The sequence below is a fragment of the Chenopodium quinoa genome, unplaced genomic scaffold (genome assembly GCF_001683475.1).
Source record: "Chenopodium quinoa cultivar QQ74 unplaced genomic scaffold, ASM168347v1, whole genome shotgun sequence".
In the NCBI taxonomy this organism is placed as follows: Eukaryota; Viridiplantae; Streptophyta; class Magnoliopsida; order Caryophyllales; family Amaranthaceae; genus Chenopodium; species Chenopodium quinoa.
In genome coordinates, this window is record NW_018744167.1 from 2,233,347 (window position 1) to 2,259,006 (window position 25,660).

General features: G+C 36.4%; 3 protein-coding genes and 1 pseudogene across 3 annotated transcripts; 3 read left to right on the plus strand and 1 right to left on the minus strand.

Annotated features, from left to right (window-relative positions):
* The first annotated feature begins 2,064 nt into the window (after positions 1 to 2,064).
* LOC110693890 (alpha-glucosidase-like) lies at positions 2,065 to 6,526 on the plus strand. Its single transcript, XM_021871065.1, is given in 7 exon segments — positions 2,065 to 2,748; positions 3,121 to 3,314; positions 3,317 to 3,811; positions 4,001 to 4,231; positions 4,356 to 5,002; positions 5,237 to 5,660; positions 5,912 to 6,526. Coding segments are annotated over 7 exon segments (2,733 nt in total). The 5' UTR covers positions 2,065 to 2,497; the 3' UTR covers positions 6,403 to 6,526.
* Positions 6,527 to 7,343: 817 nt separating this feature from the next.
* Positions 7,344 to 11,716, minus strand: LOC110693891 (4-hydroxy-tetrahydrodipicolinate synthase, chloroplastic-like). The gene is made up of 4 exons (XM_021871066.1): positions 11,522 to 11,716; positions 11,245 to 11,381; positions 10,145 to 10,228; positions 7,344 to 8,594 (listed from the first exon to the last, which is right to left on the minus strand). Exons 2-4 carry the CDS (start codon positions 11,331 to 11,333, stop codon positions 7,667 to 7,669), a joined length of 1,101 nt encoding a protein of 366 aa, XP_021726758.1. The 5' UTR covers positions 11,334 to 11,381; positions 11,522 to 11,716; the 3' UTR covers positions 7,344 to 7,666.
* Positions 11,717 to 17,937: 6,221 nt separating this feature from the next.
* On the plus strand, positions 17,938 to 22,552 carry LOC110693893 (protein SGT1 homolog). Its single transcript, XM_021871067.1, has 10 exons — positions 17,938 to 18,221; positions 18,838 to 18,907; positions 19,351 to 19,475; positions 19,947 to 20,073; positions 20,225 to 20,321; positions 20,406 to 20,471; positions 20,712 to 20,850; positions 21,365 to 21,444; positions 21,985 to 22,089; positions 22,202 to 22,552. The coding sequence occupies exons 1-10, from the start codon at positions 18,062 to 18,064 to the stop codon at positions 22,307 to 22,309; spliced, it is 1,077 nt and encodes a 358-aa protein (XP_021726759.1). The 5' UTR covers positions 17,938 to 18,061; the 3' UTR covers positions 22,310 to 22,552.
* A 144-nt stretch (positions 22,553 to 22,696) lies between these two features.
* Positions 22,697 to 25,003, plus strand: LOC110693892 (annotated as a pseudogene).
* The last annotated feature ends 657 nt before the right edge of the window (positions 25,004 to 25,660 follow it).

Sequence of the window (25,660 nt, forward strand, 5' to 3'; positions counted from 1 at the left end):
AGGTACGGGATACGAGGAGTCTGCGTTTTAATTTCTCTTAAATACTCCACTAAGTAACCGTTAAACACATGATCTTGTGATTAAACTGCCCATTATCCGTCCAACTTCCACAATCATTAATCGTTGTTATCTCATTAATTACGGTTTAAATTCAAATTTTTGGATTAATTAAATCATTTACTTCCCTCCTTTTCTGAATTAAATCAAACCCGACCCGTCATCCTTCCAAATCGGGTCTGGGGGGCAAGTTGTTTGGGTCCAATTTAGTCCAATTGGGCCTAAGCACTAAATGATCCAATTAAAAGCCCAAGGTCAAGGTTTAACTCTCCAATTGTGCTAAAGTCAAAGGTCAGCCCACAAAGCAAGCCAATTGGGCTAAGGCCCAACCTCTCCATGTATAATGAGGTATAAAGCATCATATTGATAGATTCAAGGGGAGATTGATCCTGATTCATTCATAGATTCATATGTTCATTCATATATTCTGATATATTCCATAAAAGCCTCAAGCAACAAACTCTCTTGCATAGTGTCTTCTTCTTACACATTGTACTGACTTTAGCATCGGAGGGGCCTTCCTCGGCAACACCCCCGAGGCTAGTTTACGTGTGTTTACTGTGCAGGAAATCTTCGGCCCAACATAACTTGGACCGAATCCAGCCTTCTCCATTTCAGCGGACCTTCGGCAAGGTCCCATTGTTTTCACCCGAAACAGCTTTAATACAGATTTTGTGATTAAATTTTGGCATATACTTTTACTCAGACATTGCTTGCACTCCATTGTAGAATGCTTTACACGTTTTCAGCTTCACAAGAAGCCAATTTCGATTTCTTCCTCCTACATCCGATCCATATGCACCTAAATACCACTAATCCTTGGATGATAACAATTGTACGATATCAACAATGTATTTCAATACCATGGGCTTTACTTGCGTCCCTTTTCCTAGTATATAAGCAAAATTACACAACAGCAGTAGTCTATGACATTTTCGACGAAACGAGGTTGTCTTCAAGGCTATTCATGATCCATTTATAAGCTATTTGTCCAAGTAAGTCTCATTATATTGGGTTTTATAAATTATCATATATATTCATCAATAATAAGTTAAGTTGTGTTACATATCTGAGATTGATTATAACATGTATGTAAGATCTTCATGCTATTACGTACGAATCAGAGTAGTAGTAAGTATTATCGAGTACATACTTGCATCCTTTTTAACAAGAATGGTATGTTTAGAAAATGTAATCTCATACAAATTATAATATAAAAAATGTCATTTGTTTACCACCTCTAAAGCAAATCATACAAAGTATGGTTTAATGAATGTTTGAAAAAATTTGTCATCTTGAATTATTATTGATTTGTTGATGTGGAAGTAAAGTTGTAATAAATCTTTTTTGAAATTGAATGATAAAATATGGGAGTTATTTGTTAAGCTAAGGTTTATAACCAAAATTATGTAGTCACATGTTTAGGTTAGAGGTTAGAAAAAGAATTTTCAATACTAATACCATGCTTATATGAAGAAATTTATTTGAGTATAAACTAAGAACCCAACACAACCCAACCTAATTTGATATGGTTTGTTTAACCAGTCCTAGAATTTATTAACAGATCTGATGATAAGTTTTCAGCCTTAAGCCTAATTTCGCAATCGATTAGTGTTGGCTATTGGGTTCCTCCTAGGATTTTTTATCCAAACTAAGCCTTATTACCAAAGTATTTTACAAAGTGGACTCGTGGCAAAAGTATTTACCAAAAAAATATTCAACGAGTTTAAAAAATAATAATAATAATTTTTAAAAAAAAAAAAAAAAAAAAAAAAAAAAAAAAAAATTGGACCATTGGGCCTATTGGAAGCTTTTGATATTAGTGGGCCTAGGGCTAATATGTAAGACGTCGTTTTTTGATTGGGTAATTAGGAGTAGTAGTCAAAAGAGCTTATCACCAATTGGAATTTGCACTCAAAGTTGACCAAACAAACCATTTACCTTTTTTCAATTAAGTTAGAATAAAAATAAATAAATAACTTTGCATCATCAGAATTGTATTTTTTTTTTTTTTTTTTTTGACGGACACAATTGTATTAAAGTTATAACAAACCATAACAATATTTACTTTTATCTTGTCATTTTCTCAAATTGCTAAAGTTCATTCAGCTAATTATAGTACTATTTTTAAAACAGATTGCTTATTTTTTTATCAATATAATTATAGCAAATCCAAAAAGTACCCATATCTGATGACTATGATGATATGGTGACTCTTGTTGTATCTCGATTATTATTGTTTCTGTGAAAATAAGCTTGAAATGAGGGCCAATTCTTGAAATTTGTGACTAAATAGTTCATACAGTAGTTGTTACCAATTGTATTAGACAACTATTTATAAATTCACTTTGTTTTCAGGAAGAGTTATTCAGTATTGGTCTTTCCGTTCTCCAAAACTAGATATATTGATCGTAGAGGAAGGGAGCAGCCAAATAGGCATATGGCAAGGTCTAAGGTGTCGCAACTCGCCTGCTCGACACTAGCAGTAGTGGTACTGCTAGTGTTGTGCATGACGGTCGTAGGAGCAACTGCATCAGAACACAAAAATGATGAAATGATAGGGTATGGATACGAGGTTAAGTATGCAAAGGTTGATGATACTGCTGGAAAATCATTGAGTGCTTTGTTGCAGCTTATCAGAAGTTCCTCTGTTTATGGCCCTGATGTTAAGTTACTTGGCCTCACTGCTAGGTACTCAGACCTATTTTTTCTGCTCTTTTCTATTAATCTATTGCATTTATCATAAAATAGAGCCACTTTTCTTCTAGGAAATTAAAATGCAACACTCCTAATTTTTAATCAGTAAGAGCGAAAATAACAAAAACGGAGTAACACTAAAGTCATTGTTAGTATGCATATGTGAAATTCTTCTTTACAATATGCACTAAAACATACGTAGCACTCATGTATTCGATTGATTAATTACTTGATTCCTTCTATATTCATTATATTAGTATTAGTATTAGTAGTAATATTAATACACTTTTAATTTCACAACAATATAATTCCCTATATTAGCTTGTTCTAATTACTAGCTAAGCTAACCTCTCAAACACCATGCAGCTTAGAGGAGGATGACACCTTGAGGATCCGAATCACTGACGCAAACAACCATAGATGGGAGATCCCCAACGACGTCCTCCCACGTCCCCCTCCAATATCTCCACCACCATTTTCCACCCTTCAACACCAAAACCAATCCAACATAACAGTCCTCTCCCACCCTCACTCAGACCTTACCTTCACTCTTTCCCACTCCTCCCCTTCGGCTTTTCAATCTCCCGTAAATCCAACCACGACATCCTCTTCGACACCACTCCTATCCAATCCAATCCCAACACCTACTTCGTCTTCAAGGATCAGTACCTCCAACTCTCCTCCTCCCTCCCAGCCCAACAGGCTCACCTCTATGGTCTAGGGGAGCACTCTAAGCATGACTTTCAGCTGGCTCATAGCCAGACCCTCACTCTCTGGAATGCTGACATTGCTAGCTTCAATAGGGACCTTAACTTGTATGGGTCTCACCCATTTTATATGGATGTTCGGTCTTCACCGGCAGTAGGTTCCACTCATGGAGTGTTCCTGATGAATAGCAATGGAATGGATGTTGAGTACACTGGTGATAGAATCACTTACAAGGTGATTGGAGGTATTATTGACCTTTATGTCTTTGCTGGACCAACACCAGCCGCGGTTGTGGATCAGTACACTAAACTCATCGGCCGTCCAGCTCCAATGCCTTATTGGGCTTTCGGTAATCCATTCACCCATCCAAATTCTTGCTTATTCTTGTAAATTACGTCATCTGTAATGGAAGGTTTGCTATGATATTTGATAATGTGACTTTATAATCTTCTAAACTCTACTTTGTTTCTGAGTTCTGACAACAGCAAATGAATTGAAGGAAACTAAGCATACATATTTGCAATCTTCTCCATTTCAGGTTTTCACCAATGCCGGTGGGGTTATCATGATGTAAACGAGATCAATTCCGTGGTTGATAAGTATGCAGAAGCTAAGATCCCTTTGGATGTAATGTGGACTGATATTGATTACATGGACGCCTTTAAAGATTTTACGCTAGATCCTGTAAACTTTCCTCAGGGCAAGATGCAGCAATTTGTTAGTAAACTCCACAAGAACGGCCAAAGATATGTTCCAATCTTGGATCCTGGTAATTCAACTGACAAACTCAGCACTTCAGCAGACTGATTTTATCAGAATCTGTGTTGTCTGAAATTTTACAGGTCTTCCACAAGTTCCTAATCTGCTAGGTTTTGTTCTGTTTTTCATGACAGGGATCAATACAAATAAGTCATACGGAACTCTCATCAGAGGGATGCAAGCTGATGTCTTCATCAAGCGCGATGGTAAGCCTTACCTAGGTACTGTTTGGCCAGGACCAGTTTACTTCCCTGATTTTCTGAATCCTGCTGCAAAAAATTTCTGGATTGATGAGATTAAGAGGTTTCGAGATATTATTCCCTTCGATGGCATCTGGATTGACATGAATGAAGCGTCGAATTTTATAACTTCTGCACCAACCCCTGGGTCTTCCCTTGATGATCCACCATATAAGATCAATAATTCTGGAGGTCGTGTACCCATTATAAGCAAGACTATTCCAGCAACAGCTATGCATTATGGTAATGTTACGGACTATAATGTTCATAACCTCTATGGTTTTCTTGAATCTCAAGCCACTCGTGAAGCACTCGTTAGAACCAGCAAGGAAAGGCCATTTTTACTTTCGAGGTCAACGTTTGCTGGCTCTGGGAAGTATACTGCACACTGGACTGGAGATAATGCTGCGAGATGGGATGATTTGCGGTATTCAATTCCAACTATGTTGAGCTTTGGACTATTTGGGATGCCAATGATTGGAGCAGATATATGTGGTTTTGCTGAAAATACAACAGAAGAGCTTTGTCGTCGATGGATACAGGTATATCACTGGTACTTTGGATCTTCAGAGTATGTCAGAGATTTTGTTCTTTTTACTTTCAATAATTAAGTTCACATAAGGGCTAGGAAGTTCGGATAAGGGCTAGACGGCTATTAAGACCAGATAATGGGTTTTAATGAAGGAATGAAGCTAGTATTCTGCATTGTATTCTTACCTTCATATTGTAGTATTAGCCTACTAGGTTACTTATAAGGAGTGTTTGTTTAAATGCAGCTGGGAGCCTTCTATCCCTTTTCGAGGGATCATTCAACTCGTGATTCTTCTTATCAGGAGCTCTATAGATGGGAATCAGTTGCCACTACAGCAAGGAAAGTATTGGGACTCCGCTACCAGCTCCTCCCCTACTTCTACACATTGATGTATGAGGCCAACTTGAGAGGCACCCCAATCGCGCGACCTCTGTTCTTTACCTTTCCAGAGGACGTCGCAACTTATGGAATTAGCTCACAGTTCCTCATCGGAAGAGGAATCATGGTTTCGCCTGTTCTAGAACCTGGAGCAGTATCTGTTAATGCATATTTCCCAAGAGGAAACTGGTTCAATCTTTTCAACTACACTTCTTCAGTGAGTGTATCATCAGGAAGCAATATTAATCTCAGTGCACCTCCTAACGATATCAATGTTCATATCCATGAAGGTATGACTGAAACTCAAGACCAGTATGAATCCCCCAACTGTTAACACGGTCTGAAGAGTTCCATATGTGACTGAGTAGGTCGAGTCAAGTTTGAATAGATCAATCTAATTTTCAAGTTTAAAATGTCCTTTTGTACCAACTTCAGTGTTTTCGAGATCATCATATAAATTTGTGGGGGTTAGGGACTTTGGGACAGGTTGATCAGATTTTCCTCTATCTAACCTATTTTCCTTGTGATCTACTTATATCAGGTAATATTGTGGCTATGCAAGGAGAAGCCATGACAACTCAAGCTGCACGGAGCACACCGTTCCATCTCCTGGTAGTTATGAGCGATCATGCAGCCAGCACCGGGGACCTTTTCTTAGATGACGGGGTTGAATTGAATATGGGAGGCGAGAGTGAAAGATGGAGCTTGGTGAGCTTTTTAGCAGAATCAGGGACAAACAATGGCACAATCTCATCCCATGTTGTGCATAGTGGATATGCAATGAGCCAGAGATTGGTCTTGGATAAAATAACCATTCTAGGTCTCAAAAGAAGAGTTAAGGTAAAGGAATACACAGTACAGATGGGTGCTGGAGTATCAAAGAAAAACAAGGGGTTACGACTAAGATCGAGTTCCGACAATCAGGGGGGTTTTGTTGTCTCGGAAATTTCTGATCTGAGGATGCCCATAGGACAAGACTTCAGATTGGAGTTAGAGTATGAAGGAACAAAAGGATATAGGAAACCTACTTAGGTTCACTGCATGTTTAAATAAAATAGAATACCATGCATTATGAATTTGTGATCACTGATCAGCAATGATATCAATAACTCAAATTTAGCTGAAGATACAATCTACTAGTCATTAATTTGGCAAATCGCTCAATTCCAACAATATTCTATATCAACAAAACAAAAAATGAGCAATTTTAGGCTAGAAAATCCACAAATTCAAAAAGAAAAGGGATTTCAATACACAAGAATGAGAGAGAAATATACGAGCATATAATTGGGAAGGACAAGAAGAATAAGCTTCAAAAAGAAAACAAGGACAAAAAGAATAATATTAGAAAGTATTTTTTTATTCAGCCAGATTCCCAGGTTGTTAAATGGATAATTTTATTTTTTTTCCTAGCTTATCCTTTTCTTCATTTTTATTTATTTTTTAATCCAGCCCATCCTTACACACCTAGCTCAACTTGGGTCACTTGCCAGTTGCCACTGTCCACTATCACCCCTCTCTTAGCATAATCAAATTTGAAAGGGTGCAGTTTTGAAGTAGCTGCTGCAGGCGTCTATGTTGCACCAGCTTAAATTAGGCCACTAACTCGGACTAGACAAAACCTTAACATATTGCCCTGATCGCAGCAACATTCCCCTGCCCTCCACCAACCCACCCCCACCCGAGAGCCACGTCTGCCTGCGAAAACCTTAATGTCCTTTATCCCCTCTCGATTCAAATTATCTAACCTTCTCATTTTCATAATATACATGTTAGTCAAAAAAAAAAAAAAAAAAGCAATTATGCACCATATTGTGATTTTTGCATATTAATGTAGATTAATTTTTGATAGGTTCTTTTAACCTTAAGACACTAATATGAGAATAGCTAATTTGGCAAACTTGCAAATTCATACAAGTACGCCGAGCGTTGGACAATTAAAGAATCAGTAAGAGCGACATACTGGTATCCTTGCAGCAATTTCTTATTAGCATAGATGGAATTCAGCACTTGTACTGTTGTACATGCCAACAGACCCAAGGGATGGAATAAGTTGAAGGGAGCAGTGAAGCGCAAAGGCCAAAACCTCGTAAATTAGTCGAATATTCAGAACAAAACTTTGGTATCTACCCCTACCATTCTGACACTCATTACATAAGTTGCAGAAAAACAGCATAGTGAAGCAAACTTTGAAACAAGCAGGAAGAAGAAACAGAAAGTTGATATTCCTGAAACCCCATTTCCACCCACATTTCCTGATCCTACCAACAATGCACTGCTACAAGCATCAAAGAGTTTAGTACCGACCAAGCAAGATAAAATCATCATCATCAAGGACCTGGACATCTTTGTCACCAACAAAGTTCTCTCGCCCAATTTCCTTCACTATACGAACAAATTCAATTCTCTTTTCCAGCGGAAGAGGTACATAGGGAAGGCGGAATACTGGCCTTGCTACTCCAAGTTGAGCTAAAGCTGTATTCAAGCCAATAGGGTTTGGCTCCTGAAAAAGCCACTCGATTAAAGGCATAAGCTTGGCATTAAGAGATGAATTCTTCCCTTTGAACATGAGTTGCCCAATTAAGCCAGGAATTAAGTTACTAGTAACAGATATAACTCCAGTAGCCCCAAATAACCACCGAGAATCATGGCACTGATCATCATTTCCACTCCAAACCACAATATTGTTATCTGTGTATTGCTTAATTCTTTCGGGGCCTACACATTCTTTAACACCAGCAAAGTTAGTACTCTGTGCTAGAGAATGCATCACCTGAGGAGGAATATCTTGACTTGTTCTAGATGGTACGTTGTATACAATGGCTGGCCCCATAGAGAGCACACTTTCAAAATGAGCAATCATACCCTCCTTGGAAGTCTTGCCATAGTAAGGATTGATGTGAAGTGCAGCGTGCATTCCAACAGCAAACCCCTGTTCAGTAGCATGTATTGCTTCTCGCGTTGAGTTGCTGCCAGTGTTCCCTATCACTTTGATCCTACTGCCAAAACAGTTGACAGTATGACCAATAAGCATAATGTGCTCATCCCAGCTCATTAACTGCCCTTCACCGGTTGTACCACCAACAATAACAGCTTCAGCACCCCCATTGATCTGCATGTTCACTAATGCATCATAAGCCTCAAGATCAAATCTTCCATCTGGTAGATATGGGGTTTTAATGGCAGTAATGAGTCTCAAGGCCTTAATGTCATCCACATTTGTCCTGAAATTAAAACCAAGCTTAACATTATAATACATCTACACTACAGCAGCTATCCAAAAGTTTGATTGTAGTTCACAATGGTAAAAAAGGAAGGAGTATGAAAATGCTGTAACTATAATCATTTACTTCTTTAAATACAAAATGACACAATAACCTCAAAGCTTACTAAAAATACACATTGTTTCTCTTTCTTTTCTTTTTCTTTTTTAAGATAAAATTATCCTCATCATTCATCAGAACATGCAGCATAGATTAAATAATATTGTCCTCATCATTCATCAGCACATAGAGCAAAGATTAAGTTTATGGTTTATCTTCATGTTTGTATCTCACTAAAATCTAGCCTCACTGAAACATATATATCTAGCCCAAATCCTATGAAGTTCTGATTCTTTACCAAATAACAAGAACATTATTCAGCATATACGAAAGTCAATTTAATTTGCAAAGTAAACTAAGCTGATACGGGGCATCCACTGAAGCACGTAAATTAAGACAGGAGGAGACTAATGGACATGTAGAGCTAGAACAGTTGGTCATGCCAGAGTTCATTAGTCAATTGCCTATTGAACTCAATAATACACAACAGCAATTGGCTTATTGCCTATTGAAATCAATAATACAGAACAGCAATTGGCTTTCCTGGTGTCCTATGATCTGAAGATAGCCAGCTCTTACTTCAGCAAATTAAAAGATCATCTTATTATCTACACGACAACAAGAGCTACATCACAATAACCCAAATCGAAAACATTCTTCTCAGGAGAAATGAATGACTCAACTGCAAGGATTACATAGTTCCGCCTAATGGGTACTACTGTACTAGTCAACTTATTACAAGAATCTAGTAATTAACATGGTGGGAAAGAGTAGGATAAATATTACTTAAATCCTACTTTCGACTCTTCTTATCTGTTTCAGCCCATCACTGCTTATCAAGCAGGTACAGAGTTCATTTTCCTCCTTTGAAAATCAATCCCCCATCACCTCAGCCAAAAACGATAAAACTACAGTACAACTAATTTAAATAACATCCAGGCCACATTGTCATCAGAAACTAGCTAGCTAGCAGTCTGGTACACTATTTACCATAATCAGACACCTTAAAGTAACGGTAAAAATGTCAAATGTGAAATGAACATCAACCATCTCTCAAATTATCTGCCTCTAGTTCTTAAAGTATGTTGCTTAGCAACAAGCTATAAGTACTTTTGAAAAGACAGACAAGAAAATACATCTTAATTGATTAAAACAAAAGCCCTGTGAATTTCACTACTTAGACCTTGCAACGATACACAAGGACTGCTGTACAATCATTATGTGTGAAACCAAATTTGCCCAGCATACTTGGGACATGTTCTGGGTGTACCATAAGCTCCAAAACATTTCATACCTGACTGACTTCTTCAAAACAGAGGGAGGTAGGTATTAGAGTTAAGTTGTGCCTTGCTGACAGCTTGAATAAAGATGTACATGTAATCAAAACTCTGAAAATTTTAAAAAGACTAACTGACAAGACATATCCCTTAGAACTAAGAATGATATATTACCTGTTCTTAACTTCATAACTACGCATAGGAAGATGGAAATTAGCAACTGCAGCAGCTTGTGGGGACCTCCACCTAAAATACACTCTGCAAGAAAAAAATAAGACAAACAGTTGAATGATGAACAAACATTTTATTACAAGTAGGGAGGAAAAAAAGTATTCTAGAGCACAGCAATATTGGGCTCATATCGTAAAAATACCAAACATAAAATGGTAAGGTCCCAATCTACACACTATAAAGACCTAAATTGGAATTCTTATCACCTTGGATTTATATAGTTCCATGTTTCATGTATTCGACACATTTTAGTCAATGTAAAGGTAAAAGAAATCTCTATTCTCAAACAAGCTAAAAAGCCCCTCACAATTTCCACATAAAAATTATAATTCCTGGAAACACATGGGCTGTATAAATTAAAATCTACACTCCCGAGGTTTAGAGCTCAGAGATCGCAAGGGACCCATTCCTAGCACCAACGACAAGTCTCGCCTGAGCTATAGTAGAAATCTTGAGGATATTTAGTAACCTCCAATGACAACTGCATTCAAAGGACCATCTAGAAATAAGCCACCAAAACAAAATCTCCCATATGAACCCATTATTGAAGGCTATAAATCATGCTCTTGACATGTTTCCATATCACTTGCTAAATGTCCCGTCATTCTCATCCCCGATGGCCACCAAAAACCATAATCTTACCCAAAAAAAATTGGGGAATGTCCCTCATGCTCTGAATTTCCTAAAGGCCTAAGGTCCATATTGATCATCAATACAAAACATGATACCTAACCCAAAAATGGCAAAAGGAACCCCCAGCTTCAAGTTCATAAATCACCGCGCCCTAGCTAATAGCAATCGAAACTCCGAAAGTAAGCCTACCGTAGTCTATCACCAGCCACCAGCATATATCTACGATACAAAATTCCTAATCACTTCCAAGGACACCAATAGTTTAATAAGTAAACGATAAACAAAAATTACTGATAGAGAAAACAAACACCACCTTAAACCTCAAACAACAAACATCAAATTCAACGTATAGCAATTAACATTACTTGTCAACATTATAGCTAAAACTCGAAATAATTTTACAAAGGTACCTGTTATAAGCATATGGAGAAGCAGGGCGAGGACGGCTGAAAGTAATGGAATCCTTCAAGCACAATTTGTGACTCGTTAAAGTAGACATTTCGCTACCAAATAGCTCAAATCCAAAAAATTACACTAAACCCTAACCCTGAAGATTGAAAATCGAGCGAAAATTAATCAATTAGGTACCAAAAAATCAAATTAGAATTACAAATATCAAAATGGTGGCAATTTAATGGATAGTATGAAATTAGGGTTTTGGAATATGAGAGAGATTGAGCTTGTTACCTAGATAAGGTGATGTTCTTCAGCAGTTTCTCGCCGATTTCGGTGCCCTAAATTTCCAAAATGGTGGCGTTTGTAAGGAGAATGTGGTTGGATGCTTCGAAGTTGGAAGTGAAGGGGTTTTGTGGAAGGAGACACTGAAACTGCAGTGATGCACCAGAACTGAAAATGTGTGTCTAGGGGTCTTTGTGCGTGTATAATGTGTCTAATTGCGGCCTATGAGGCGAATTAGCTCGTTAATTATTCGGGCTCGGTTTTAAATTTTTAGGAAAAATTGCTTTAAATAATACCACATTTTATCCGTACGCTAAAAACAAGTTCATCTTTTAATTATCTCTAAATAATACCACATTTACATAGTATCCGCTTTAAACAAGTTGTAACCTGTTGGTAACCTGATTAATAGGTTATATGGACACATGTCATCATTTTATTGGTCTGAAAATATAATTTTTTTTTAAAAAAAAAAATTAATTTTTTTAATTTTAAAAGATTTTTATTTTATTTTTATTTTTATTTTTAAAAAAAAAAAAAAAATCCCCCGCCATCTTCCCCACCCGCCACCAGCCACCGGCTGCCACCCCTTTCCTCTTCCCGGTGTCTGCTAGCACCCCATCCCTGCCCTCCGACGCCGGCCGTGCCCAGATCTCCCTCCTCCGGCTCCGGCGTCGACCCCGCACCCCCAATCAGCCCCTTATTCCAGCCACCACCCCCTCCCTCCTCCCTCTTACTTTTGTTAGATGATTTAGAGTGTATGAGAGAATTGTGATCATTTGATTTATTTTGAATGATCTAGGGTCGCTGCTTAGCACGCCCGCGCGTGTGTCGCTGCTTAGCGCGCCCGCGCGTGTGTCGCTGCTTAGCGCGCCCGCGCTAAGGTCGCGCGTAAACCGCAGACTATTCTGGATCCAAAGTTGATTTTGAGAAATCGAAATGGCGCGCCCGCGCATCATTGATGGCACGCCCGCGCGTCATGATGCGCGGCCGCGATGTTGATCGCGCATAAACCGCGTACCCTACTGGATTCAGAAGCAGAAATAGGCTGTAGAGGGACGCGCCCGCGCGGTGTTGGGTGGCGCGCCCGCGCCTCCTTGGTTTTCAGCTCGTTGTGTGCGGTTATTTTCTCTGCTTTAAATTTCTTTCGTTTTATCGAAAGAAGAGATAGTTTTTTCAGAGACTGATTTTCTTCCCAAAAATATTCTCTACATTTTTCTCTCAATCTTCTTGCAAGCTTTTGTGAGAAAAACTCTTGAAATTTAGCCTCCATACTGAATTATTCATTGTATTTCGATTCTAGTACTAAGAACGAAATTTGCTGTCAATTGTATCTCAAAGAGGATTTCCGGTTTAACCCAAGTACCGCGTGGGGGAAATAAACCTCTTTAGGAAAGTGTATACACGCTTTTGACAGTGTATCAAGGAACTAGTCTTACGGGACATCGGGATTCTCATGTTCATGTTGGTTGTTCTCGACTTGGAGGAAAGGCAAGTTTGATCAACTTCACATTAGTGTAGTCCTTGTAAATTTCTGTAATTTCCTAGACTTGGATTATATTTGATTGAAATACATTGTGTTGTATTTGATATTTATAATTACATTGTAATCATTTATTTAGGTTTTGTTCCCACACATTATTATAAGTGTTTTCTTAGTGAAACACTGTGAACCTAACAACTTTCCCCTCTCCCATTGGCAGCCAGCCCACCCCCCACCCCCGATTTCTCCTCACCTATAGTTGTAACAACCAAGCTCAACACAAACCACCTCATAGCCACCATCAATAACACAGCAGCCACAAGTTTATTTCCCCTGCTTTTCCTTAATTACCCACGAATGCCTACCATCACCACCCAATCAGCCACCATTTCCACCACCTCTTCTCCACCGCTTCACCAATAGCAATTGCATCCAACTTGCCACCAAATAAGCACCCAAAATCACCCCGCAGCGCAACAAATCAGCCCCTCGTTGCCCCTGTACACCGCCAAAATCAACCACCACTACTCTTTTCTCACGGTAGCAACCCAATCACCCCCATTCGCATCTCCCTACTCATTGTTAACAGCCCACAACAATGACACCAAGGAGTCCCTGCACCCAGCAAACCTGCAACCTTCTAGCCACCTCTTGCAGCAAATCGCCACCGTCAATCAGCATTCTACCACCTACAATTACAAATTTCGGCAACTAGAAGCAACAATAATCACCCATTTTGGCCACCAATTTAGCCTCCAATTTGATCAATTTCAGCTCCAATTGCAACAATTGAACATCAATTTCAGTTGATGGGGGACAAGGGAGGGGGTCGTTTCGTGTGGGGTTTCGGGTTGGGGAAAGGAGGGGTGGGGTGTCGTGGGTGGGGGAAAGGAATGGGATGGGATCGCCAACAGGGGAGCAGGATGGGTGCGGGGAGGAGGGAAGGGTGGTGGCTGGGAAAAGGGTGGTGGGGCTGGTGGTTTAGTGTAAAAAGGAAGGGTTTGGGCTGCTGGTGGGGGAGATGGTGGGGGATTTTTTTTTTAAAAAAGTTTATCTTAATTGTTAATCATAATTAAATGTATAATTAAGAGATAATTAAAGTGTTAAACGAATTTATAAAAATCAAATAAAATTGTTAACCGGTCATTCAGGTTGTATGTAAAATAACTTGTTTAAAGCGGATACTAGGTAAAAGTAGTATTATTTAGAGATAATCAAAAGGTGAACTTGTTTTTAGCGAACGGGTGAAAGGTGGTATTATTAAAAGCAATTTTTCCAAATTATTATGAGTTGCGCTTAATTACGGTTGGATTAGGGAATTTCGAACATGCTCTTCACGTCACTAATTACTTAACACGTTTTGATTAGAGAGATTAGTTAATACAAATTTTTAACATTGGATGAAATTGCAACTAAATATAACCCACATTGGAGATGAATTACTAACATAATTGAAAATCCATGCTCATTATTGGAGTCAATCAATTTTTAGAGCTTGTGGTAGCTTGTATTTGTAGATTATGGATTTTACAGTTAGCTTGTGTTTAAGAATACATTTAAAACACCAATGATTTGGTTGTTCACCTTATTTCCAAGAAAAATATGAAAATTTCATCATACACCGGGTGTAACATGAGCATGGTACACCCGATCAAAATACAAGGGCTATAAAAACGCGAAAAGAGCATTGTGTACAAATATAAAGTACCTACATGAGTAAAAAAAAAAAAAAAAAAATTCAAAACGATTCTTTCCTTGAGTTAAGGGATTGATTTGTTATTTGTATTACTTGATTTATGGAATTGATTTATTATTTACATTCCATATTACTTTTGATAAACAAAATTTCATTTTTTTTATAAGAGAGATAAATTGAGTTTATAGAGAGAGAAATCATGGTAAATTTTGAATTTCGGATTGATTTAATGTTATTACGGAGTTGATTTTATCGTTTCGATGAATCATTTAATTGAAAGATGTAATTGACAAATTCGTTATTGAGAGAAAATGTATTTTTGATTTTTTTTTTTTCATTTATTTTTTTGTTTTGGTGTTATTTTCTAAGGTTGAAGATGATGTTATTCATATTTTGATGAATGTTCTTTTATCATTTTATAATTGTAATGAATATGTTTTTTTTTAGTCTGATCAATATGTTCTTTGAGTCTAAACTATATGTTCTTTATATTACAAACAATGTTCTTTAAGCTATATAAATTCATCATGTTCTTCGGGTATATTATACAAATTATGTTCTTTTTACTTATATAATATGTCTTATATTTTGAATTTTGAATTTTTGAAATTTAAGAATGAAATTTTGAATAATATTTGTGTGAAAATAATTTTAGATAGAGAAATTTTTTATATTTGAATATTTTGAAATGATTTGAAATTAAATTATTGGTAAAACTCAATTAATAATTATCTTTTACCTTTTTTAAAAATTAGATCTCATAAATTACTGTGTTCTTTATATTTCAGTGATATGTTCTTTTATAAATTCATGATGTTCTTTATAATTATATACTATGTTCTTTCCGCTTTAATCCGGGTGTACCATGGGTGTACAAACCATCAATTGGAAAAATAAGCTCAAAAATATAAAGTTAATAAAAAAATAAATTATGTTAAGGCTTTATAAAGATTACCCAAATTCAAATTACAATTGAACTATGAACTAAGTTAATGTTTGATGCTCAAACAAGTGGGACACATTGACAAGGAAATGTTAATGATAGTGATATCTATAATTATTGAATTTTAGGGTAGTTACAATCTATTTTTAAAACATTAGTAAAAATAACTATAATCAAAGTTAATACTCCATATACAAATAGTGAGAAAGTCAAATTATGTCAATTATGGAGTATAGAGAGTATTAACTTTGACTCAATTTTGGACTAAATAATACTCCGTAAAATTCAGTTATCAATGTGTAATATACTGTTGGGTTAATCTCAATGTATATTTTCAATTTTTCATTTATATAATTTTTTGTAATACATAATTGTGTTTGTATATATATATTTTATATATAGTCAAACTTACCTTGTGTATTCACACCTATTCTAAGTAAACTTTTACAAATATTTAAAAAATAAATGGAGTAAAATAGTAAGGATGAAGAGAGGTGTGGATAGCCGTCGCGGAAGAAAGTGAAGGAGGAGGGGATATGTATTAATTTTTGGGTAAAGGTTCAACACCATAAACTCATAATATCTCATTATTATTGGTAGGCTATTTAATTATTTATAGGGTACTCGTATACAATAAACAACATAACATTCTAATAAATAAGAAACACAAAGTAAGACTTGCAAAAAACACCTTAAACTTCCTAATAACATTATATTCAATTGTTACTGTTTAACATAATTCTATCTTAGAATATCATTAAGATAATACGAACCATTATTTACGTATATACTTTGTATTACATGATCTATGTGATAAGTACATAACAATGATTTATTTTCTTATATTCCTAATAGGATAGGCTGAAGGAACATCTTTATGGGCTTTGGGATCTTCATGAATAAAAGTGGGAAGGAATAATATAATTGTTATGAGAAAAGAGAATGCAAGTTATGTGCTACTGGTAGAAGAAGTCTAGAATTTAACTTTTCTTGCAATCAGAATGCTTGTAATGGCAATTCTAAAGCATATTTCGTTTCTTTATTATTACAGCTAAAAAGTCACATTAGAGTACCTACCTTTTCAGAATTTTTTTTGTATTTTCAGATTCCTACTTAAAATAACAAGCATGTAATGAAGTGTTAGTTATTTTATGAACACGCTACCCAGATCCAAAAAGAAAACAGTGAATCAAAATGAAAACCAAGCATTGGTCATGTCTCATGGTATATTTTTTTGAAACAAATTTCAATGGTATTTTTTATTGATGAAAACGCATTTGTACTTGGGATTAAGAACTATTATGCTTTTAATATACAGTACTATAAAACTATCAAAAAACTATATTTAATTAATCTATCCTTTTAATATTGTAACATGGGAAAGGATTACGCTTTTCAAGAACACAATTTAAATCACAAATATCTTAATAATAATTTGATATCGTGAAATTGTATATCAAGACGAATTTAACAAAACTCCACAAACATTAAAAAAGCTGATATACGGAGTACAATTTTTCTTAACTTTTAATATGTGTTAAAAGAAACCGTTAGATTTGTATAAAAAGTATACAAAGTACATCATATCATTTTAATATAATCTTTTCATAGTTTTAAAGTACAAAGATATAGTAATAATATTTACAATTTATATCGTGTTATAAAAGTACATTGTCCTACAATACTTAAGGGGCAGAAGAAGTACTAAGACCCTGTTTAATTCACCTTATTTTTGCTTATCTGGACTTATCTGATCTGGTATGAATTGATCTGATGTTATCTGATCTGGTCTGATCTTATTGTTTGATTTGACCAAACTTTGACCTTAAGTGTACGATAATCTGTAAGGAAAAAATATATTAAGTGGATCTTGTTAGGTTCATAATAATATGTATTTTATTAATATGTAATTTTCATAATTTTTTCATTACGAAATTAAAGATATTTAGCAATAAAAAATTGCACATAAAACGATGATCTAATCTGAACTTATTTTTTCTGATTTGATCTGATATAAACTTATTTTTTCTGAAATAAGTAAAAAAATTTGTTGAACTAAACAAGGCCTAAGTACACCCAAATTAGGTCACATAAATACTTTAATCAATCTTCTTATCTAATCATGAGACATAAGACGTAAGACTTTCCTTTTTTTTTTTTTTTTTTGAAAGGAACTTTCCTTATTTTTGTACACAACAAAGCAATTTCCTAAAATTAATCAGTTAATCCCCTGTAAATTTCTTGGCAAAACTTTATAAAAAGGCAGGTTTATAATATATAAATACCCCATAATACCCTCTCCTCTTTTATTTATCAATCCACAACTTCTCAGTTTTTTTAAGTCAAGTCAACATCCTCTCTCTTTCTCTTCCTTTCTCTCTCCTCTCAACCTTCCAGAGAGTTCCGAAGGTCGAAGACTATTCAACAATGGCGACGGATCTCGAGACCAAGGCTAAGGAAGCTTTCATCGACGACCACTTCGAATTAGCCGTCGAACTCTACTCTCAATCCATTGATTTGAACCCTAATAACGCCGAACTTTTTGCCGACCGTGCTCAAGCCAACATCAAACTCTCTAACTTCACTGGTTTGCCTTTTCTCTCTCTTCAGTTTCATCTTTATTTCCCTTTTTTTGTCACAGATTTGTTTTCAATTGTTTTGTTTGACTATTATTTTTTTTAATTGTCAGTTAAGTAATACAGTATAGTGTATACTGTTCATCGTATTGTTGTTGTGCTTTTGGTGTTTTTTGATTAATAAAAAGTTTGATGAATTTTGCTTGTTAATTGTTCAATTTTAGGGTTTTTATTTATTGAATATTTGAATTATAAGTTAACTTCTGTTAAGTACCAATCTTTTTAATTTTTATTTTTCAATTCGTAACTTTTGAAATTTATTTCTCGTTACAATGCTTAATTGTTCCTGTTTTCTTGTTGATTGTTGACTTGTTGTGTATGATCAAATTGACCTGTGTTTCTTGCTGATATCTTTCTTCAATTTTGAGAAACAAAAAAAGTGGATTGTGTTATGTTATTCTTTTAATTGACCCGGGTTGCTATTGATTATGATTGTGTTCTTGCTTACTACTACTATAAATGTACATATATCTGATTGAATAAAACTTTTAGCCTAAATTTATGTATTGAAAATTAGTTTTTTTTTTTTTGTTAATTTATTTAATTGGTTGTTGTTTATATGTACAGAGGCTGTTGCTGATGCGAACAAAGCCATCCAGTTGGATTCTTCAATGGCTAAGGCTTACCTACGAAAAGGGTTCGTTCTCGATTTTCTTTTACTGAATTGCAACGGTTTTACCTTATTATCTCTTGTTTTTCATACTTCATTGTTATAAATGCTTTGTAGCTTTCCATGTAAACATACTTTGTCTCTTGTGTCACAAAGAGAGATTCAGTATGTACAAAAAGAAATTTCACGTGTTAGGGCATCTACATGCTTTTTGTAGACCCTGTTGTGGCATAAAGAGATTAAGAGAGATATAGGATGTACGCTATGAGTTTTGATGTATTAGGGGTAGGGCTTTTACAAAATTATTTGACTGTTATGGCTCTATTGTGCCAATGGTTTCTTGCTACTGACAATTAGTTTCCGTGTATGTACTTATTCATCAGATTACTCTATATTATTTTCCTGAAAATTTTGTCTAATTTTTGATGATATTGAGTTTTGATTTTCATGGTTTGTTCTGATCTTTTCAGGACCGCTTGTATGAAGCTTGAGGAATATCAAACTGCCAAGACAGCCTTCCAAGCCGGGGCTGGCTTAGCTCCTGAAGACTCAAGATTTAAAAAATTTATCAAGGAATGTGATGAGCGTATTGCAGGTATAGCTAATATGTTTTTGCATTTCTGCACGATCGAGCCCTATAATACTGACATTCCCGTCATCCTGTTTCCCAAAAACTCATGTTTTCAATTGTGGGTATGAAGTATTTTGTTTATGCTTTAAACCCCCACCGGGTATAGTGTATTAGTTGTATTCAATTTTTAGCAACTCCCTTTGTGATTGTGCTGTTATTGATCATGAAAGATTGATCATGAAAGTTGCTTATCAAAATTGTTGAATTACTGTTTTTTTTTTTCTTCTCAAATATCTATCTTATACATCTTTACACTCATGTTTTTCTCCTTGGTTACAAGTCTTGATAGTTTGGAAAAGTTTCCATGCAATTTGGTGCTGCTGGCTTAGACTTGTATATCATATTCTAACTTTGTAGAGTGAGTAAATTTTAGAGCCAATGTACAACCTTTATGTTATGTCTTGTGACTCTGGGGTGCTTCATGGCTACTTGCAGAAGAGAATGCCAGTTTGTCAAAAACTTCAGTCGAAAAGCCTACCAATGCACAAGCAGCCAGTGCTCCTGCCGTTGATGGACATTCCAGTTCAACAACTGCATTGCCAGTATCAAAACCAAAATTCAGGTGCTTCTTGGTTCCCTAATTTTCTTTTCAAGTTAGGCTTTTTCCTCCCCTTTTTCTTATTGTGTGGAGGGGGGTATCTTCTTCCTTCCAACTGACTATTCTTTTGGACCTGAGAGAGTAATTTGGCTTTCTTATGAACTGCATGTTACAGGCATGAATTCTATCAGAAGCCTGAGGAAGTAGTAGTAACTGTTTTTGCAAAGGGTATACCAGCCAAAGATGTTGCTGTTGACTTTGGTGAACAAATTGTGAGTCTTTCTGTATCCTCTTGGAAACATATTTTTTTTTGGGTGTGTATATATGAGACCCTAAAATATTTGTTTGCATTTCAGCTGAGTGTTACCATTGATCTTCCTGGTGAAGAACCATATCATCTTCAACCTCGCTTATTTGGAAAGGTAAATCACATATCTTGAAGCTATCTTCTTATTTCTCTTGTGATTTTGATGCTGCCTTCAATCAGAGAATATAACTAAAAGGTGCTGGAAAATTAGTGGCTAAGGATATTTTAAATCTTTTAGAAATATGGCTGTGATGAAAGATGGAAACAAATGCTTTTCTTTTGAGCAATTGTATGTAAAGCAATGTGCATATTGAAATATGCTAACTGGGGTTGTATTGCATGTTTATCCTGGCAGATAATTCCAGCCAAATGCAGATACGATGTCTTGTCCACTAAAATTGAAATCCGTCTTGCAAAAGCTGAACCAATTCAATGGACATCTTTGGAATTCGTTAAGGATGTTGTTGTTCCTCAAAAGATAAACATATCAACTCGTAAGTGGGTAGTGTTGCTTATCAGATTTTTGGTAGCTATCTAGATTCTAGAATATTGTTGTTTTGTTCCCGTATCATATGTTCTGAAGTCAATGGTTGAATTGATTGGTGGTCAAACTTGCCTGGATCTAGCCTCTTTTTTGTGTCAATTATGCTGTGGATGAACCTCTCATCAAGTCCTTTGTAATGTTAGGAGCATTTCAGTAGAATGCTGAAAGTGTTGTTGTCTATCTTACACCCCCTTCTTTTTCTGGGGTGAGGATTGAAATATTAATTAAAATGAGGTTTACAAGAAATCAATACGAACTGTGATTAAGTTATGCACTAAAATCAAATTTGAACGAATGTTATTTATACTATCTGAAGAGTAGAAAGGAAATGCTTTCTGCCTCTCTGCTTGCCATAATACTTCATTTAACTTGCTGATCTTTGTAAATAATCTGTGCATTTGCTAATAATTTTTTTGTGTACAAGTAAATGAAATCTAATTATGTTAATCTATGGAATATTGCAGCTGCACAGAGGCCATCTTACCCATCCTCAAAACACAGGGGAGTGGACTGGGACAAGTTGGAAGCTCAGGTGAAGAAAGAGGTACGTTTACATACTTAATGTTGGATGATCCTAATGAGCATCTGCTTTTGTACCTGCCACCTATGCTTTTTGTGAAGGATTTCTACAAATAAATAGGAATAGAGTGGGAAATTCGGACCTTTTTACTCTTTCCTTTTGCGTGTGCTAGTTTTTTTATTTTGTGGAGTTGGGGAATGGGGATTGAAACATAAACTGGAGAAGTAAATAGAGTTCCATTCGAATCCACCTGTATACATGTTCTCTACTTGTACGAATAGCTACCCAGCTGTGCGTTATCTGGTGTGTTATTTATTTTCTTTGTCTGTCTGTTGCCTCACAAAAACCAAACCAAATATACCCTTATTAAGAGATATACTTGTGGATGCCAACTAGCTTAGTGGCTCTTTCTACATTCCAAAAAAAAAAAATATATACATATACTTTCTTGAGTTTAGCAGACCCCAAATCATTTTGGGACTAAGGCTTTGTTGTTGTTGTTGTTGTTGTTGTTGTATACTTTCTTGAGTTGTCACTTAGTAGAATCTGGGTCTCATCTTGCAGGAGAAGGATGAAAAATTGGATGGTGATGCAGCTTTGAACAAATTTTTCCAGGACATATATCGAGATGCTGATGAGGACACTAAAAGAGCTATGCAGAAATCCTTTGTAAGACTTTGAACTTTCATAAATATCGATTCCGATCTGTTGAGTGACGTGGTTTGCTTCTGCAAATGGATTCCATTTCTGGAAAATTGATTGCTTGTTCTATCATGCACAGGTGGAGTCAAATGGAACGGTGCTGTCAACAAACTGGAAGGATGTGGGTGCGAAGAAGGTTGATGGAACCCCTCCTGATGGCATGGAGATGAAGAAATGGGAATACTAAGTCTTTCTATCTTATATTCAATCTTGTGCAGTTTTTTGGTCTGCTATTGTCTTTTATTTTTCCAGACTACATGTTGGGTGGCTAATCGTACTCATTGAAGTCGAGGTCTCTTAATTTTGTTTTGTTGTCTCAGTTAAAAGCTATCATTGAGCTTCAAAACCTTTAGTCTGTTCATTTGTGAAATAGCTGAGGATAATGTTTATCTTTCAAAGATGCCTAGTATAGAAAACGGTTACCTTTAAATCTTTAATTGTCAGCAAATTGAAGATATTTTCTCTAACTTCTCAACGTTGTGATTAAAAAAACAGAGGAAGTATTAAGGTTTGTCATTTCCCTTAAATGGTCATTGTTTTTATAAACAACAAAATATATTGCGGAAACAATATGTACCCTTCATTCCTAAATTATGTTTTTTTTTTGGAAGGGGATGAACAATATCGTTTATAATTAGTCATAAGCATCTACAATGATATATTGATTTATAAACCATATATGTAGGGAAAATATAACTTTTAACAATCAAAACAAATACAAAATACCTTTTTGCATTTTAAATTTCTTATTCCTAAATTACGTTCTACTAGAAGCAAGAGCGTAAAGATAATGAGTTGGAACTTCTTGAAAACGAAGGTAGTATAGTACATGTATGTGGAGTGAACTTATTTGCAGCGATCGTTCAAGTACTTTTACAAGGTTCCTGAACTAGTGAGACTCAGGGGAATCTAAGATCTAATGGAGACACAATTGGGGGGGCTTTTTCAATTTGTTTACTTCCTACTTGTTTACATTTGCTCAATGGTTAGTCAAGAATTAGTAGCATTGTAGCCACTGTTGTTTTACCTTAAAATGGAACACGACAGAAAATTATCCTAATTACTTTGATGTTTTTTATACTTTCTATCTAATGGTCATATTTCCTTTTTATACTTTCGATCTAAGTTCTCGCTCACCAAAAAAAATAAAAAATAAATAAAAAAATAAGTACTACCAACTATACAACCACGAACCACTTGTGCATAAAAATTGTCTAAACATACTAAAAAGAGAAAAAAATAAATATTAGTGTATCTCACTAATTTTGCAAGGTGTCGTTCTTTGATTCTATCATTACTATAATTATTCACTTTATAAACACAATCAATTCTCTTGTTTTTAATCACACATTTCATTTCATCTTCCCAAAACAAAACCTCAAATTCCTCAGTTTTTTTTTAACAGTGGAGAAAATAGTACTTTACCCATCACCAGGAATCGGCCATTTAATCTCCATGGTTGAGCTCGGAAAACTCCTCTTATCTCACTCATCTTCTATCTCTTCCATTACCATTTTCATTGCAAATTTCCCCTTCTTAACTGGCTCATATTCATCTTACATTTCCTCTGTTTCGGCTTCCTTCCCTTCAATCACCTTCCTTTCTCTTCCTTCTGCTCCTCTTCTCCTTGGCGAACCTTCAAATTACGAAGACTTTGAACACATCTTGTATGAAGCTCTTCGTAGTAATAACAACAATTTCCAGCAATTCCTCGAATTGATTTCTGTCTCCTCCCCTGTTTCAACCTTCATTCTTGACTTCTTTTGTTACCCTGCTGTTGAAGTTTCTCAATCACTTAAAATACCCACTTACTTTTTCTTTACTTCGAGTGCTTCTACTCTAGCATTCCTTCTTAACTTCCCGGTGTTCGACAAAAATGCCACTGATTCTTACAGGAATCTTAAGGCTTCGGCTTCTTTTGAGATTCCTGGGTTGTTCTCCGTTCCTGCTAGTCATATGATCATACCAATGCTTGATCGAGGTGTGAGCTATTATGAGTTTGTTAAAATGGCTGAAACTATGCCCAAGTCTGATGGGATTATTGTTAATACTTTTGAATTGTTAGAGGTTAAAGCTGTTAAGGGTTTGAAACAGGGGACTTGTCTTACTGGTACTCAAATTCCACCTGTATATTGTATTGGGCCTTTGTTTGCTAACCGTGGCAGCAGTGCAGAGAGCAATGGCGAAGAGAGGCATGAGTGTTTGAAATGGCTCGATTTGCAACCTAGTCAGAGTGTGGTGTACTTGGGGTTTGGGAGTAGAGGTGTGTTTTCTAAGGAGCAAATATGGGAGATAGCTTTTGGGTTAGAGAGAAGTGGGGTGAGATTTTAGTGGACTATTCGGACCCCTTCTAGTAATGAGAAGGGTGCTAAGTTTTCTCATCCATCGGATCCGGATTTGGACTCAATCCTCCCGGAAGGGTTTTTGGAACGTACTAAAGATAGGGGTTATGTAGCTAAGTTGTGGGTCCCACAGATTGTGGTATTAGGTCACGAATCAGTGGGTGAGTTTGTGAGTCATTGTGGGTGGAACTCGACTTTAGAGGCAGTGGATGCTGGGGTGCCTATGGTGGCTTGGTCTCTTTATGCTGAGCAAAGGTTTATTAAGATTTTGATTGTGGAGGAGATAAGGAAGATTGGTTTGTGAGCTCAACTAAGATTGAGAAGCGAGTCAAGCAAATTTTGGGATCGGAGGAAGGGGATGTAGCAAGGAAACGTATGCTCGAATTGAGAAGTAAGGCTAAGATCGCACTGAATGAAGGAGAATCGTCAGAGATTACATTAACTGCATTAATAGAATCATGGAAACATTGAAGATAGTACAATGTTAATGTGTTATGTATAGAGGTGTCCACCGTGCGAGTCGTGCGAGCTGGGTTAGGGTTAGGTGGGTCGCGGGTTGGGGTTTCATGACACACGGCACGACACACGTAGGGTAGGGTGGGCCGGGTCGTGGGTTGGGTCGGAGAAGTTGGACACACCAGGGTTAGGTTCGTGGGTTAGACGAGTCGTGGGTGGGTCGAGCTGGGTTTGTGGGTTAGACGGATCGTGGGTGGGTCGAGCTGGGTTTGTGGGTTAGACGGGTCATGGGTGGGTCGAGCTAGGTTCGTGGGTTAGACGGGTCAAGGTGGGTTAGTGAGTTAGGGTGGGTCGAAGGGTGGGTTAGTGGGTTAGGGTCGGGTGGGTTTGTGGGTTAGGTGGGTTAGGGTCGGGTGGGTTAGTGGGTTAGGGTCGGGTGGGTTTGTGGGTTAGGTGGGTTAGGGTCGGGTGGGTTTGTGGGTTAGGGTCGGGTGGGTTCGTGGGTTAGGGTCGGGTGGGTTGTGTGGTGTTTTAATTTTTACAAAATTAACAATTTGATGGCTTGCTCTTAATTAAGATGCCTACGTATCCTTATATTATAAAATAAGGAATCAAAGCCAGCGTAGTTCTTATATTGTACTTCTTTTGAAATTTGGGGGGGGGGGGGCTTGGACCTATCTTTAGAAAACTAAAATTTAATTTTGCAATTAAATTGTAATTTTCGAAAAATAAGTTGCCTA

Excerpts from the sequence above, each read along its gene's own strand:
- LOC110693893 (XM_021871067.1), top strand. The coding sequence starts at position 18,062 with ATGGCGACGGATCTCGAGACCAAGGCTAAGGAAGCTTTCATCGACGAC. Across the intron at positions 18,908-19,350 it reads AAGGCTTACCTACGAAAAGG|GACCGCTTGTATGAAGCTTG; the intron begins GTTCGTTCTCGA and ends TGATCTTTTCAG. Across the intron at positions 20,851-21,364 it reads AAAGATAAACATATCAACTC|CTGCACAGAGGCCATCTTAC; the intron begins GTAAGTGGGTAG and ends GGAATATTGCAG.
- LOC110693891 (XM_021871066.1), bottom strand. The coding sequence starts at position 11,333 with ATGTCTACTTTAACGAGTCACAAATTGTGCTTGAAGGATTCCATTACT. Across the intron at positions 10,229-11,244 it reads TCTCCATATGCTTATAACAG|AGTGTATTTTAGGTGGAGGT; the intron begins GTACCTTTGTAA and ends TTTTTCTTGCAG. Across the intron at positions 8,595-10,144 it reads AGTTATGAAGTTAAGAACAG|GACAAATGTGGATGACATTA; the intron begins GTAATATATCAT and ends TTTTAATTTCAG.